Source organism: Periplaneta americana, chromosome 3 (genome assembly GCF_040183065.1).
Source record: "Periplaneta americana isolate PAMFEO1 chromosome 3, P.americana_PAMFEO1_priV1, whole genome shotgun sequence".
In the NCBI taxonomy this organism is placed as follows: Eukaryota; Metazoa; Arthropoda; class Insecta; order Blattodea; family Blattidae; genus Periplaneta; species Periplaneta americana.
In genome coordinates this window covers 27,857,720-27,874,820 of record NC_091119.1, presented here as the reverse complement: position 1 = coordinate 27,874,820, position 17,101 = coordinate 27,857,720, and the positions used below count along the sequence as shown (strand labels likewise).

The window sequence follows — 17,101 nt, the reverse complement described above, 5'->3', positions numbered from 1 at the left end:
ATAAATTTATACTACAGTAAATTATTTCCGTGGATCGTTTTTAACTGTTACATTTTTTTTAAATTAAGTTTTGTTTATTTCGTAGGGTCACAAAATAGGTATTTATAGTATAAGTATTAATAGTGTCATTTTATTTTGTGTGTAGCGTTAGATCTTAAATATCCGCTTGATGCCCTGATTGCGCATGCCTAGTACTACTCTTAGAATTCTCATCTTTGTACTCAAAATTTGTTTTCTTTTGTCTGTTTCTGCTCGAGATACGAGTCCATAAATTGGGACTCCATTCATAAGGGGTAAACATATATACACAATATACAGAGTGGGAGGGATATACGTGCAAATATTTTGACACTTGTTTAAGAAAAATGCAAGTAAATTAACGCCCTATTTACTTTTTCCCTTGCCCTTATAGTTTTCTCATAAATGTGTCACGTATTTTATGGTATGATGTTTATGAATGGTATTACTATGAAACGCCTGTTAGTTAGACTATACACATGTCATATCATTATTATACTTCAGCATAAACAGTTAAGGGGAGAGAAGGATTTTTTTGGTAAAAAATTTAGTAAATTAAAAAAAAACATTCTTTAAAATACTCTCTGATGTGTGGAATACACTGCATAACATTTTGTGGGTATTTGTGTCCTTATCGGATGTTGAGACACCATTTTTAAACTTCCTGCGCTCTGGATTTTTAAATCACAATCTTCCTTTGATTGTTGTTTCCGGTAACTTCGTTTTTTTGCTACAATGCCAAACAAAAATGGATATAATTTCTGAACTATCAAAGATATATGCATGCAATTTAGAACACACATTCTCTAGACTATTAGGAAACTTTTCTCTGTAACAGAATTTGCTAATTGATTTCATTTTAAAAATATGTCTGTCTGTTTGCAGAAAGGGAAATCAAAAAAGTGTTATTAAATTTTAATTGTTTATTTTACAAATGTAGGGACTAATATCAAAATTGTGTTATAGACGGCTTGTAGAGTATGCTTTACAAGTGAAATATAAAAAACTGTTTGAATTTATCTTTAAGAATGCCTTAGATATATCGGTGTTAATAAAATCCTACATTGGGTACATTTCTTTTTCAAATCTACATAAAAAAAATTAATATTTTACATCAAATATGAAGAAAGTTTAAAAAAATACCGTCCTCTCCCCGAGTGAAATTCGAATGTATTACAGTACAAAACAAATCAAGAATGTAATCCCATGTGCTAATGTAAAAGGTGATTATGTTTGGATACATGATAAATCATTAATTTGATAACTGTTACATCCCAATGATCTTCATGGACAGTAGATAACCCCTACAAGCTTAGACCTCCGCGTAACTATGGTTCGTCCCAGGAATCTGTAGAATAACGTCACGCATATCTGGGCACAGTCTATCTGTGCCGGAGTGTATTGCGGGCAGCATCAGCCAGAGGCCGCTAAAAGGGTAATATACTCGTGGTAGAAGGTAGACTAGAGTTCAGATAGAAATGATCCTGCAAGCGATTGCTCGCTTCGTTCAAGCAATGCCTCCCCCCAGAGCAGTCATTGGCCCTAGCCCTCCCACATACCACTTGCGCAGAGGTCTTGTTTTGTCTTTCTACTCCACAGATCCCTGGGACGGACCATAGTGAGGCGTTCGTAAAGAAAATCGCCTGGAAGTATTAACTAACCTAAAAACATGGTGTTTTTCATGTCTAAAAAAGTAACTTCGAAGACCGAGAAATTTTTTACATAATGTGGTTCAGTATACTACCACGATTATTATTATTATTATTATTATTATTATTATTATTATTATTATTATTATATTATTATTATCTCTAAAAATATATGCACGTATACACCTCCCACCCTATGTGTATGTATGTATATAAGGCAACAACGATCAAAGGTTTGAAAACTTCAGGTTACCTCAGGGATGCAACCTATAAAAAATAAATATGTTACCACTATGAGGTCAAATATAATACATGTATTAATCTTTAAAGTTTGCATCCATGAGATAGCCTGAAATTCTTAAACCTTTGTTAGTTTATTGCCTGAACTCATTGCACATTCTGCTATTCCTGTCATTTTATAATTATCACTTCAATAAATTTCCATAAATTACATCCAATTTGCCATGTCAATGCATTTCAGTAATTATGCCTAAGTCAGGCGCTACATTTTCATAATTTTGACTAATTTTTACCCCAAATTATTTCAGTTCACTATGCCTAATCTTCAACATTAAATACCCAAAACTGTTCCCAATTTCTACGTCAATAGATTTCTATCGTTATGCCTAATAATTCAGTCATTAAACTCCTATACTAGTATCTAATATCTCTGATTGGGATTTTGGCTGGTATGTACAGTCTTATAAAAAAGTTTTGTAGCACACATACTTTACAAGTCTCAGAAAGGAGGCAGTGTGCATGATCAGAGGATGAGCGACCTGGTTCACAAGAGGATTATTTCAGGTAATAAAATTAGTTTTGTTTCGTTGTATGTCTCATCATGCCCACTGCCTCCTTTCTGGGACTTATACAGTATCTGTGCGACAGCACTTTTTTCTAAGATTGTACATCTGTTATCAGGCAGTACGTGTTCATAATGCGTGTGTTCGTTCCATTTGTAATGTCCGCTACTACGACCACATTTCGCCTTCTTTCGATAAATTATTGTGGCTCAGGTTAAATGAGAGGAGAAAGTTACATTCCCTTTCTCTCTTATACCGAATTTTGCACACCTCTACTCCTTCTTACTTATCTGTCCGATTCCACAGTCTTTCTCGGTATCATAACTTAAATACTCGGTCACAATATGATAACACGCTAGAAATACCACTGCACACATCATCTCTTTATTCTTCATCTTTCACTGTTGCTACTTCTCGTCACTGGAATTCTCTGCCGCCTGAAGTCAAGGGCTGCCGAACTTTAATTTCCTTTAAATGTAAATTAGAAAAATATCTTATGATGAGTTGCCAGATCTAACGTGTTGCAAATGTGTTCCACTGTATTTATTTTAATTTTATTATTTTTTTTTGTTTCTTATTTTTATTATCTAAATCGTGTTTATTTATCACTTAATGCCAATATGTATCCCACTATGTTGTTTTTATTATTAATCTATTTTTTGTGTACATTTTATTCAATTGTCGGTTTCTGGTTTGATTATGTAAATCCTACTTAATTGTAATCTAATACTAATATGTATACTAATGTGTTTATTTTTATTTTTACTGTGTACATTTTTCTTTTTTTTATTGAATTATCGGCTTCTGTTTTTATGTGATTCGTATTTGATTCTAACAAATTAATATGTATTTCACTATGATTATTTTTATTTTATGAGGTAAATTTTATGTAACTACCTCTTTTGATCTCATTATGTATGACTATGTAATTACTTAATTCCGATCAAGTTTTATGTTCAACTGTGTAAGCAAGTTTTAATCCTGGTTGAGTGTAAGAGAAGGCCTTACGGCCTTAACTCTGCCAGGTTAAATAAAGCCATTATTATTATCATTATTATTATTATTATTACATATCACTTGATATTTGTTAGAGGAAGAAAAATTGTTTGTGTATACATCGGATGTCTGAATAGTGTAATATGTTAAGTTACTAGATAGCGATATAAGCAATGGAAGGAGAAAGTAAGTGCCACCGTACTACAACATCTCTTGGTTTATTGTATCAAGAGTGATGCCTTATTCTGTCACTTATGAGGTCCCAAACTATTGTAATTTATTATTAATTGTCAATATTGAGTGTAATCAGTTACCACTGCCACCGGGTATTTACCCATTTGCAGTGTGAATAAATACATTGTGTCCCGCTTAGAGGGATCGAGAAATAAATGCTCACCATTTAAAATCAGAAGAAGATATCGTTGTGATTTACATCTGACAAGACGCAGAAATTGTCCAAGTTTATGCACCAATGGTTTGAAAACAGTTGCATGTTCATGCGCATGCGCACCTAACGTTTATCGTGGAAACAAGCCTGGCGCCATTCAGTAGAACATTCCGTCATTGGACCATTCTTCTTCATCGAGGCAACAGTCACAGGGAATGTGTATCTGGACATGTTGCAGAACTTTTGTTGTCAATCAACTCCCCCCGAATCGGTTTTTCAGCAACATGGGGCTCCACCCCATTACTATGGAGCAGTGCGTGGCTTCTTGAATGCAAACTTTCCCAATAGATTGATCGGAAGAGGAGAACCCTTGCCTGGCCACCTATGTCAACCGACTTGACGCCCATTGACCTTCCTCTGGGGCTTTGTGACAAGTGTTGTGTACCAACGTGGTCCAGTTGACACTTTGGAAAAACTGAGACAACGTAATATATATGCAGTTGCGCTAATCACTCCACAAATGTTATGGAACACTTGGCAGAAGGTTGAGTACCTTCTGAATGTCTTGAGGGTAGCTCGAGACGCACACATCGAGTTGCACTGACCATTCTCCGAAACTCGGAGAGTTTTTACATCAAGCTGTACAAAAATTTGTTATAAAACCATTATTTATACTTTAAATTAGCACTTATTTCTCGATCCCTCTAAGCGGGACACGCTATACTTACATATACATACATCTTCGGACAGGTGACTAAAAAACAACAGTTGTGTCTGTTACGTCAATAGATTTCGATAACTATGCTTAATCGTCAGTCAAGAAATTCCTATAATAATTATGACCAATTGTTATGTCAACAATAGATTTGTATAATTATTCCCATTAAGCACATCATTTCCCATAATCTTTCTCAATTTCGATGTCGGTAGTTTTCGGTAATTATACTTTATCGTGTCACTAAACTATTATAATTCTGTCCAGTGGCGTAACTTACACCCCTGCAGACCCAGCGTTGCAGGGGGGTCCGAGGCCAGGAGGGCCCGAAAACGTTCAGTGGTGTTACTGCCGCATATTTGGAAATGAGCTCGAATTACAGTTCAAGGTCCACATTACATATTTTCCATAACGCATAGCCACTCTTTTTACTCTCTGGCATTGGAAATCTGTGATAATGACCGCCATCACTGGACCCGAGGATGCGCATACAATGATCGAACTGGTAGTACTTCGCACCATACACCCCCATCGATTGCCTCAGTAGACTCGCCCACAACCATACTGCAGTGACGCCAACGTTGAAAATATGACAGTGACTTTTATGGATGTAGACATTGTTTGTCGTGGTGCATTTTCATGTCATCAGGTTGCCAGCCGTAGTTGCAGCATATAAACAGTAAACGCACATTGAAATAAAGAAGTTTTGTATAGCAATACGTCTGCTTGTTACTAGATTTAATTAATCATTTTTCTCGTGTTTTGTGGCAATGAAACCTTTTAAAAGTAATTATTGAACATTTAAGTGACGCATAAAAACGCAAAAGGAAAAGAGAACTTGAAAAATCTGTTTCGAAATTGACTAAAATAGACTCAGTATTTCGATCAAACAGTCAAGCACAAGCTATTGCACACAAATTCCACAATTTGGGACATCTGGCCGACATCTACGGCTGACCACTAAGATCCAGAATACAAAGCAGAGGTTAAATTAAAAATACAATATGATTGCGGAGAGAATAAGATACAATGATAAATTTAAAATAAAGTACAATTTGATTTCGAAGAAACATGAGATGGAAATACAATGTTCCAGTACGATGACTCACGAAAGACTTAGTGCTCTCAGTGTATTAAGTATTGAATGTGAAAAGGTCCAAAGTATTGATCTAGAATTCTAGATGATTCGATTGAGTAATTTGCTTCTCGAAAGGTCAGAAGAAAAAATCGCTACTTAAACTAAGCTTCACATTAAATTTATCTTAGGTAGGCCTACTATTGTGTAATTATAGCCTTAGTAAAATAGAAGTTATATCGTTTAAACTTTTTTTTTCAGTTCTGGTCACTTAATTTTGTTTAAAAATGGAGTATTTTGCTCTGCTAAATTATTTTATTCAAATTAGATGCAAAAATAAAATTATGAAATATGAAAAAAAAAATGGCAGTAAGAAAAGGGGCCCAGATATTTTTGTTGGGGGCCCAGCTAGGGGAAATTCGGCTAATTCCGCAGTACGGGTAATTCCGCAGTAGTGCATATATGATTTTACTTCGGCTTTACAATAGCGTGAACGTAAGTTTTGAGAGGCTGTCAACAGGAGGCATGTCCTCTGCAGTGCTATAGAAAAAAATCAAGGATATTGGTAGACACCTCTGTCGGCAATACAGTGAAACATCGAAAGTTGGCTGTTTTTCGTGTTTTGCTACACAGCTGTGAAGAAAGTGAGCATTGTTACATATAAATTCTTCCTTTTACGTTAATTTCATAATGTACTTCATAATTATATAATACTGCGGAATTAGCCAATTCCTATTGCGGATTTATCCGCACTGTTGCAGAATTACCCGAGTTGTTCCTTTTCAACTGTAATGTATGTGCAACTAAATATATTTGCATTTTAATAGGTCTCTCTATCTCATTTGGGAATGAAAGTTTTCGTCCATGTCTACGTACTGGGACTTGCAAATCACAGAAACCTGCAGAAAAGTATTTTCTATTATCCATGTGCTAAAAAGGATAAATGTTCATCTTCCCTCTTGCTTAAAAAAAGTCCCTTGTGCAGACGCTTGTATTTCCCTATTTTGGCTATGCTGACATTTTACTGACTGACCTTTCCAGCGACAACAAAACGAAACTTCAACGTGCTCATAATTTGTGTGTACGTTTTGTAAGCAATGTTCGTAAATATGATCATATTATCCTATCCCTGGAAACAATAGGTTGGCTTAAACTAGATAAGAAAAGAAATTTACATTCACTTCTCTTTCTCTTCGAAATCTTGAACTCTTCTATTCCTTCGTACCTGTCGTCTCGCTTCACTTACCTTTCTTCCCACCACAATCTGAACACACGCTCTCGCCATGAAACAATACTAACAATACCGTTCCATCGCACCTCCTCATACTCATCCTCTTTCACAATAGCCCTGCCAAGACTCTGGAATTCGTTACCTGCTAGCATCAGGGACTGTCGAAATAAAATTGAATTCAAACGCAAACTTACTAGGCAGTTGGTCAGTAATTGAGACTCGTTCAGACATGGTTTCTTATAAATAGTTCTCTTAATCTATCACAAAATATTTCAATATCCGGTAACTTCATCACTATAGATTTTTGTTATTCTAGGTTTAATTTGCAATTCAGTGAATACAAAAATATTCTTTGTTCTTAACTTGTATGATAAAATGTCTAGCTTTCATTAACCAGGTAATCTTGTCGTACTTTAATTTTTATTGTAATTGTAATTGTAATATTAATTGTAATTTTATTGTTCATATTAGAGTTGTAATCCCCTGGTAGAAGGGCAGAGAAGGCCTGACGGCCTTATCTCTACCAGGTTAAATAAATAAATACTAATACTAATACCTTGATAATATTTTTCAATAAACATTTTGATAAAAGTATGATAGATTTACTTCTTAATATTGCGGAATTAGCCGATTCTCCCCTATAAAAAGTTACGGCACTGATTCTGTCCAATTCTTACGTCAATAGATTTTGATAATTAGGCTACGTTCAATTTTTTTCAGTAAGATTCCTGTAACTCTGCTTTATCTTCAGTCAATAAAGTCGCCCCATTGTGTCTACTTGTCACGTCAATAAATTCCAATAAAAATTTGTAACAACTAATCTCCACATAAGACATTAAAGAATATAATTGATATGCTCAAAATGGCAAAAGTTCCAGAAATACGAGTGACTTCAATAGAAATGTGCAGAGCATTTATCTTATCTCATGCTCAGGTGATTCCTGTCGACCTGTGAGTAAGGTGTGAAGACACGGAGCTCATGACTTAGTCAAAGTCCGAAGATCAACAAACCGAATGACTCGATCATCGGACGTATATCGAAAGCGACGCCAAAAATGGATGAGGGATTCAAACAATGAATTTTCACTGTACTTGCATCAGAATCGGACTAGATGTTCAGATCGCGTGATGGTAATTGCTAGCGACGGCAAGAGGTGGCGGTAGTGTATTGCGATGACATCACCGCAACGTACCAACACATGAAATATATATAGAGGAAGTCCATGCTTGGGTGAAATACACAACCGCTTGCGAACTGATACTAGCAGGAACAGAGTTTACAAGAAAGATTAGTTTTACACAACGCACACTGCAACATTCGTCATCCCAGCTGTAAGTTATAATTTTTTTGTGTTATTTTCTCAATATGTAATCATTATGTTTCGGATAAAGTAGTTGTAACAGGATAGGGATGCTTGGTCTGTGAATTTGTTTACAGACATCTGTATTGTACATTCACTGATGTTTTAGCTAGAGCAGTGGTTCCCAAAGTGTGCTCCGCGGATCCCTGGGATCCGTCAACACTTACCAGGGGATCCGCGGTTGATAATATATTTTTTGAAATAAATAATACAGTAGAGCAGCCGTGGCGAAAATGCGATCGTGCGCCGAGCCACTGTGTAACCTGCAACGTGCATAGCACCTATGGAGGGAGGCGGACACTCGAAGGGGAAGTGAAGCAACAACGGTTTTTCAATTTCCCTTACGTCAAGCACGTAAATAAAATTTTGTACAGTACAAGGCTACAAACTAATGTTTAGTACGTGTAACGAAGAAAGAAATGAACAAGAAAACATAGGACACATTATCACAACCTAAAATTAATTGTCTTCAGAATGTCTCTGCCACAGAGTTTCAAAAATCAGGAATTATGTCGCTTACTGCCAGTCGTAGTTGATCACGAAGGTATTTGTCTGTTAGTCGTGATCTAAATTTGGTTTTTACTATTTTCATTGTTGAAAATAATTTTTCACAAACGTAAGTTGTACTGAACGTGGCTTCAAAAGAGCAAACGAAAGAACGAAGGTTCGGATATTTATTTTTTGGCAAAGATTTTAAAAGTTCAACATTTGTCAAGTCCTTACATCTAGCTTTCATTTAACATCATATTGTAAATCTGTGAGTATAAATTGAAGATCTAACCGCATTATTCGTACGTCTGCTGAAAAAGGAGCGACGTACAGAGATGATGATGATGATGATGATGATAATGATAATAACAATAATAATAACAATAATAATAACACATAACCTTTTAATGTTTCATCAGTAACATGTAGTAACTTATAATGCCGTTTTATGTTATACAACCGTTTTCCTCGTAATACTTGTGAGCAAATCATACATTTAATATTCTCATCATATTGGCAGCAAAAAATGCGTCCTCCCATCCTACTTGAAACTTTCGTTTTTATAGAGGTACATGGTTTCGAGAGAGACATTGCGACGATACACCACTCGCAGGTCAGAGACAAATACAAATGGAACGGAGTTTGACTCGAGTGAGTGAGAGGGTTGGAGTTGGAGAAGGTAGGAAGCAAAGGAAATGCACAGCTATCATTGCAAGCCACAATGTGCTCGTGAGTCGCATTTTCGCCACGGCTGCAGTAGAGCATCAATTATCCGAAACAATTGGGGACAGGTGTTCGGATAACTGATTTTTCGGATAACCGATCATTTACGAAAACAAATTGTGCCGGTATCATAGGAACAGTATGAAACAAAGTAACACTGATATTAAACACAAAACTGTACACACAGTATATATTTTATATCACACATCTTACAAATAACACAAAACTGACTAGCTTAGTTCAAAATGGTCATTAAAGTAGGCGTACAGTTTAGGAAAAGACGTCCACTTTTTTTTTTCTGAGCTGAGACTTTTTTGCCGCTAAATCTCGCGAAATTTCTACATGGCGCGCGCGCAAATTTGAATTTGCTGACTGCTGGAACGCTTTCGGTTAATCTATGTTTCGGTTGATCGGTATTCGGGTAATCGATGCTCTACTGTATTATAATATTACCGTTTTTTTCTCTACGCGATTGTACAGTACTCTACGCTACTGTATTTGTGAAAGTATATCTGCAAGGGTAGATGACCAGATCTCACCATTGCGTGAGCTGGCCTTCGAGCTGCTGTGAAAAGAGCTTCTCAACCGAATAATAACACGCATTTCCCATATTTATTCTGCGTTTAATTTCCTCCCGAGTGTCATTTATATTTGTTACTGTTGCTCCAAGATATTTGAATTTTTCCACCTCTTCGAAGGATAAATCTCCAATTTTTATATTTCCATTTCGTACAATATTCTGGTCACGAGTCATAATCATATACTTTGTCTTTTCGGGTTTAATAAACTAGTGTGAGAAATGAAGTTTTGTCAATTTAAGGGTTAATAACCATGATGTCTTTGATTCCGAGCATAATAATATTAATTAAATATTACGAATAATCTTAATTTTCATATTATACAGTGTCGTCTCAATGAATCGGTGGCTAATAAAAGACAATAAAAATGACAGTTCTACAATTTCAGAAACCAGTCGATTACCTTGTCATGTATCGCACCCCAGAGCTGCTACTTTATAAACTGTTGAATAAAAATAAACGAAAATGTGACGAAATAGAGATTTAGCAAACTTTCTGTCACCGAATTCTGGTGAAGCCTACTTCAGGAATATTCGGAAATTTCTAAATATGCAGTGGCGAAAGTCCTATTTTCAACAACATATCTGTGCGAAATAGAATTTTCACGATGTGCAGCAACAAAATCAAAATTCCGTCATCGCCTGGATGCCACATCAGATATGAGAATTCAACTTTATTGCATCTCCCCCAACTTGAAAGAAATTTGTGAGACGAGGAAACAACACCGTTCCTCACATTAGCAATTTGAAGATATTTTTTTATAATTATTATGCATGTAATTACTGAAAAAAATAGACGCAGTTTATAAATACTACTGCATGTTTATGAACTTATGGCTATGCATAGTAATTGATGCAGTTGTAGACATATTGCCGATTTAAATACGTGTAGACTATAATATGGAGGCATACTGGTATTAAATTTATAACTATATCAATGGGTTAGGTCATCTTACAGCAGTAAAATGTTTGGAAATATTCAGCATTTTTTTCCTCCATTACTATATCTTGTACATACTACCAACAACAAACTTAAAATCTCTTTTTTTTGGCCCACTTACTAAATTACTGCTTATACTGCTATAAGAATTACATCAAGTTATGGTTGCAACTTTTTGTGTATGTTCAATGCTCCATGTTTAATAAATTGCAATAATCAAGCTAAATATTGTGAATGAATCTAAACCAACTAAAATAATTCATGTACTACCAACAACAAACTTAAAATCTCCTTTTTTCTTGCCCACTTACTAAATTACTGTTTATACTGCTTTAAGAATTACATCACGTTATGGTTGCAACTTTTTGTGTATGTTCAATGCTCCATGTTTAATAAATTGCAACAATCAAGCTAAATATTGTCAATGAATCTAAACCAACTAATATAATCGATGTACTACCAACAACAAACTTAAAATCTCCTTTTTATTGGCCCACTTACTAAATAACTTTTTATACTGCTATAAGAATTACATCAAGTTATGGTTGCAACTTTTTGTGTATGTTCAATGCTCCATGTTTAATAAATTGCAACAATCAAGCTATTGTCAATGAATCTAAACCTACTAAAATAATCGATGTACTACCAACAACAAACTTAAAATCTCTTTTTTATTGGCCCACTTACTAAATTACTTTTTATGCTGCTATAAGAATTACATCAAGTTATGGTTGCAACTTTTTGTGTATGTTCAATGCACGATGTTTAATAAATTGCAACAATCAAGGTATTGTCAATGAATCTAAACCTACTAAAATAATTGATGTACTACCAATAACAAACTTAAAATCTCCTTTTTATTGGCCCACTTACTAAATTACTTTTTATACTGCTATAAGAATTACATTAAGTTATAGTTGCAACTTTTTGTGCATGTTCAATGCTCCATGTTCAATAAATTGCAACAATCAAACTAAATATTGTCAATGAATCTAAACCAACTAAAATAATCGATGTACTACCAATAACAAACTTAAAATCTCCTTTTTATTGGCCCACTTACTAAATTACTTTTTATACTGCTATAAGAATTACATCAAGTTATGGTTGCAACTTTTTGTGTATGTTCAATGCTTCATGTTTAATAAATTGCAACAATCAAGCTAAATATTGTCAATGAATCTAAACCAACTAAAATAATCGATGTACTACCAACAACAAACTTAAAATCTCCTTTTCATTGACCCACTTACTAAATTACTTTTTATACTGCTATAAGAATTACATCAAGTTATGGTTGCAACTTTTTGTGTATGTTCAATGCTCCATGTTCAATAAATTGCAACAATCAAACTAAATATTGTCAATGAATCTAAACCAACTAAAATAATCGATGTACTACCAATAACAAACTTAAAATCTCCTTTTTATTGGCCCACTTACTAAATTACTTTTTATACTGCTATAAGAATTACATTACGTTATGGTTGCAACTTTTTGTGTATGTCCAATGCTCCATGTTTAATAAATTGCAACAATCAAGCTAAATATTGTGAATGAATCTAAACCAACTAAAATAATCGATGTACTACCAACAACAAACTTAAAATCTCCTTTTTCTTGGCCCACTTACTAAATTACTGTTTATACTGCTATAAGAATTACATCAAGTTATGGTTGCAACTTTTTGTGTATGTTCAATGCTCCATGTTTAATAAATTGCAACAATCAAGCTAAATATTGTCAATGAATCTAAACCTACTAAAATAATCGATGTACTACCAACAACAAACTTAAAATCTCCCTTTAATTAGCTCACTTACTAAATTACTTTTTATACTGCTATGAGAATTACATTAAGTTATGGTTGCAACTTTTTGTGTATGTCCAATGCTCCATGTTTAATAAATTGCAACAATCAAGCTAAATATTGTCAATGAATCTAAACCTACTAAAATAATCCATGTACTACCAACAACAAACTTAAAATCTCTTTTTTCTTGGCCCACTTACTAAATTACTTTTTATACTGCTATAAGAATTACATTAAGTTATGGTTGCAACTTTTTGTGTATGTTCAATGCTCCATGTTTAATAAATTGCAACAATCAAGCTAAATATTGTCAATGAATCTAAACCTACTAAAATAATCGATGTACTACCAACAACAAACTTAAAATCTCCATTTAATTAGCTCACTTACTAAATTACTTTTTATACTGCTATAAGAATTACATTAAGTTATGGTTGCAACTTTTTGTGTATGTCCAATGCTCCATGTTTAATAAATTGCAACAATCAAGCTAAATATTGTCAATGAATCTAAACCTACTAAAATAATCCATGTACTACCAACAACAAACTTAAAATCTCTTTTTTCTTGGCCCACTTACTAAATTACTGTTTATATTGCTATAAGAATTACATCAAGTTATGATTGGAACTTTTTGTGTATCTGTAGTTTACATATTAGCACGTTTATAGTGATTTTCCCATGCCTGCATGTGTGTCACATAGATCTCCTATATCCAAAACTGAATAATCACAAAGCTAGTTGAGCGAGAATAGTTAGATTTTCTTGCATTTCCTAACGTTATACGATGCCCAAGCACTACGCATGTTATAATCAAAGTCCAAGAATCCGTAATAATATTTACATATCAGATACTATCTTACAGCTGTGCGTCTGATGTTTGCTCGGTTGTTATTGCCTGATAATTTTTATGCACAGAACAGTGTTTTCATTCCTTAAGAAGGCATGATTGATTGCTATGTTTTTCTATCATTTTATTACATTTAATTGAAATATGTGCATCGTTAGTCGTATCCGAATGGTTAGAACGTAGAATGTGACACTGGTGACCCGATCGAATCCCGGTAATGCAAGTGGAATTTGTACTGGACAAACATTGTGTTTACGGGTACCTACTCCTGTTCCCTCTTCATTAATTGGAGGTCAAAATGTCCAATGCAAAATGTCCATATATAGAAATGTCCATACATGAAAATATCCACACTATAGTTATTATTAAAGAGCGGATTTCTATGTAATTAAATATTATTTTTGCGTGTGGTAAAACACAATTAACAAAGTTAGCAATTCCGAACATGAAGTTTCAAGTTTGAAACCCGAATTTTATTTCACATAAAAACACACTTTTCACGAAAAAATTATGTAAATACAGATTTTCAAGAAATCTATTATAAACACATAAATCTTGGAGTTTTTTTACTTAACTAATTTTTTACAAGAACTTTTTAACATTTTAAAACTAAATCAATTAAGTTACTCAGAAGTGCGTTATATTTTTAAGAATTCTTGGTTGCTTCGTGTTTCTAAGCGCTGTGTGGTGTATCCGTGATCCATTTTGTAATAGTATCGCCTCAAGTTCTGAGAACTGCTAGGTAGCATATCAGTGTTATTATTAGAGAATAAATTAACATGGACAAGGAGGAGAGATCTTGCAACACATAATTAGGAATGTTTATTGTTGCTGAAGATGATTTCATTCCACGCTTTGTTTGTGAAACACAACAGATAAGAGCTCGGGTATGAACATTATTTAATTTAAACAAATCTCTCGACTCTCGCTCATGTCCATCAAGTAAGGCAATACGTCATGTTGTGATTCCCTGTTATCGGGCTTCATCAATCGATATCCTTCAAGATATACTGAAAGATGGTTGTTTAAAAAACGATTTGGCTTTCCTATTAGCAAATCTAAGTTTTTTGTGTGGCATCATAAAAAACTCGAAACATCCGAAAACCTGTTGTCTGAAACAGGGAGGTGCGTGCCGTGAAAATTAAACTGTACTCGCTACCAGGTTCAGAAGTAGAAGTACTAAGGGACAAATTCCAGAATGTGTTTGGGAAAAACAGTGGATATAAAAAAAAATGTGTAAAGCTGCTCAAGTATTGGAGGATGTGCCTGTAGGTGAAATTGACGGTGTTTGTGTTTGTGACATTCCTCTCTTTAAATATGCACGTCTGACGTCCTGTGATGTGGAAAGATCGTTTTCACAGTATAAGTCGTTGTTCAGAGATAATCGGCATACATTTGTGATGCCTAATTTGGAGATGACCTTTGTTGTTCACTGCAATTCTCGGCCAACTACTAGCACTCAAGTGTGGTTGGTGAATACCTAGTAACATTTTTTTTCCAAGATAAGTAAGGTATTTTTGTCATATTTAAAAAAAATATATATATATATTTTTTTTTATTTTTAGCAAATATTTTCGTACTTTTAGCACATAAAAATCCGCTCCTTAGTTATTATTGTCCACTCAATTACATTTTTATCGTGTACAGTAGTGTCAAAAAAACCGGACCGATCCTTGTAGCTGATACAAAAGAATCCTGTGCTGTGTATTGTGTCAAACTGTGGTAATTTCAATATGGATAGTGGAGCCAGAGGTATGTACTGCTATTTAAAGTAAAAATACGCAGTTGTCTTTGCCGAATAGAGGTAGAAATGTAATATTGAAGCCAGATGAAAATAAAACTCTAAAAATGTTTTTTTCGTCTGTAAGTTTGAGCCACTGAAGGAAACAAAAGACCGGAAGAATCGAACAAATGCAATAAATTTCATTGTTACAATTAATTATACAAGATGAATGTGTTTTGTGACTAGCAACATTTGAATCTGTGACTGAAATCAGCTATAAGGGTCGGTCCGGGTTTTTTTTTTTGCCACTACTGTACTTTCTACTCCTCGATTTTTTCCACGAAAGAAATTCGATATTCAAAACAACAGTGTCAGCACACCTCTTGGCTTGTTTGCGCACCGAAAGCCGCCCGTTTTATTTGCATCTACGTCGACAGAGTAAGGGAAATTCGCCCAGAGTTTCTTTTAAAACAGCGTATTCTTACTACAATTTCGCAAAACTCAATTAAAATTGTATTTCACTGAAATTTAATACGTATAACAGCGAATTACGTATAGGTACATGCATTAGTATAAATAAGGTTTTTAAATAAATTTTTTCCGGGTCCTGCAACCTCTATTGGGCATATTGTGCCTTACTCTTCTATATTCTGGAATGATTTTTAAACTCCTAATAGTCACGAATTTTTGGGATATCATGACTGAACTATGTGGTGCCAATTGCATGTCTGAAGGCACCGGTGCGTGGGGAAATCTACTAGAGTGCTCTTCCTCTCCCGATCGGCTTCTCAGACATAATACTCCATCATGCTGTACAGTTCTTGGTCAGAACTACTGAAATGGTGATAATAAACATTAAAATGTGGAGTGACGGTGAAATTATGGAAGGAACCTAAACAGATTTTGCACTCTAAATGTTTGCTATATGCTGATGATGTTAAATTGTATAAAGTCATTGACAAACAACTAGACGTTTTCGATCTACAGCATGATTTGGACAGACTATATAGATGGAGTATCGATAATTTTCTTCTGTTAAATCTTAATAAATGTTGCTTTATGACATATTCTAAAAAATAAGACAGTTGCTAAAAATTCGTATATGAAATTAATGGTGTGAAGTTACCTAGAGTAGAATCATTTAAGGATTTGGGTATTTATTTTACACACAACTTATGTTTTAAAATGCACTTAAATCACGTCCTAATTGATGCATATAGAAAATTAGGATTTATAATCAGAAATACAAAAGAATTAAAAAATATAAATACTATTGATACTCTATATAAAACTCTAGTTAGGAGTAAGCTAGAGTATGCGTCTGTAATATGGTCACCTCAGTTCCAGTCCCATCAGATGCAAATAGAAAAGATACAGAAAAGATTTTTACGTTATTTATATTTTAAAAAACATCACGTGTCGTCTTATGAAAAGCAAATTTCATATAATCAGTTACTTTTTTAATTTAATTATAAAACTTTACAATCTCGACGATTAATAAATAGTCAAATTTTACTCTATAAGACTGTTAACGGTATATTGAATAACTGTGATTTCCTTAAATTCCTTCAGTTCAATGTAAAAAGAACAGAATTACGTCATAGACAACCTTTTGTTATTACCATTCCTAGAACTGTTTTCTTCAAGAACTCTCCATTGTTTGTTATGTGTAATACTTACAACTCTCTGTCTTTAAACTGTGATTCTCAATTAGATTTCAATTTAACAGCTGAAAAATTTCATACAATAT

General features: G+C 34.1%; 1 protein-coding gene across 1 annotated transcript in view; it reads left to right on the top strand.

Moving 5' to 3' along the window:
- LOC138697009 (uncharacterized) overlaps positions 1–17,101 on the top strand; it is a 104,034-nt gene that overhangs the window by 50,375 nt on the left and 36,558 nt on the right. The window contains exon 9 of the mRNA XM_069822600.1: positions 8,053–8,207. Within this exon, the coding sequence (XP_069678701.1) occupies positions 8,053–8,207 (155 nt within the window). The remainder of the gene's footprint in view (positions 1–8,052; positions 8,208–17,101) is intronic.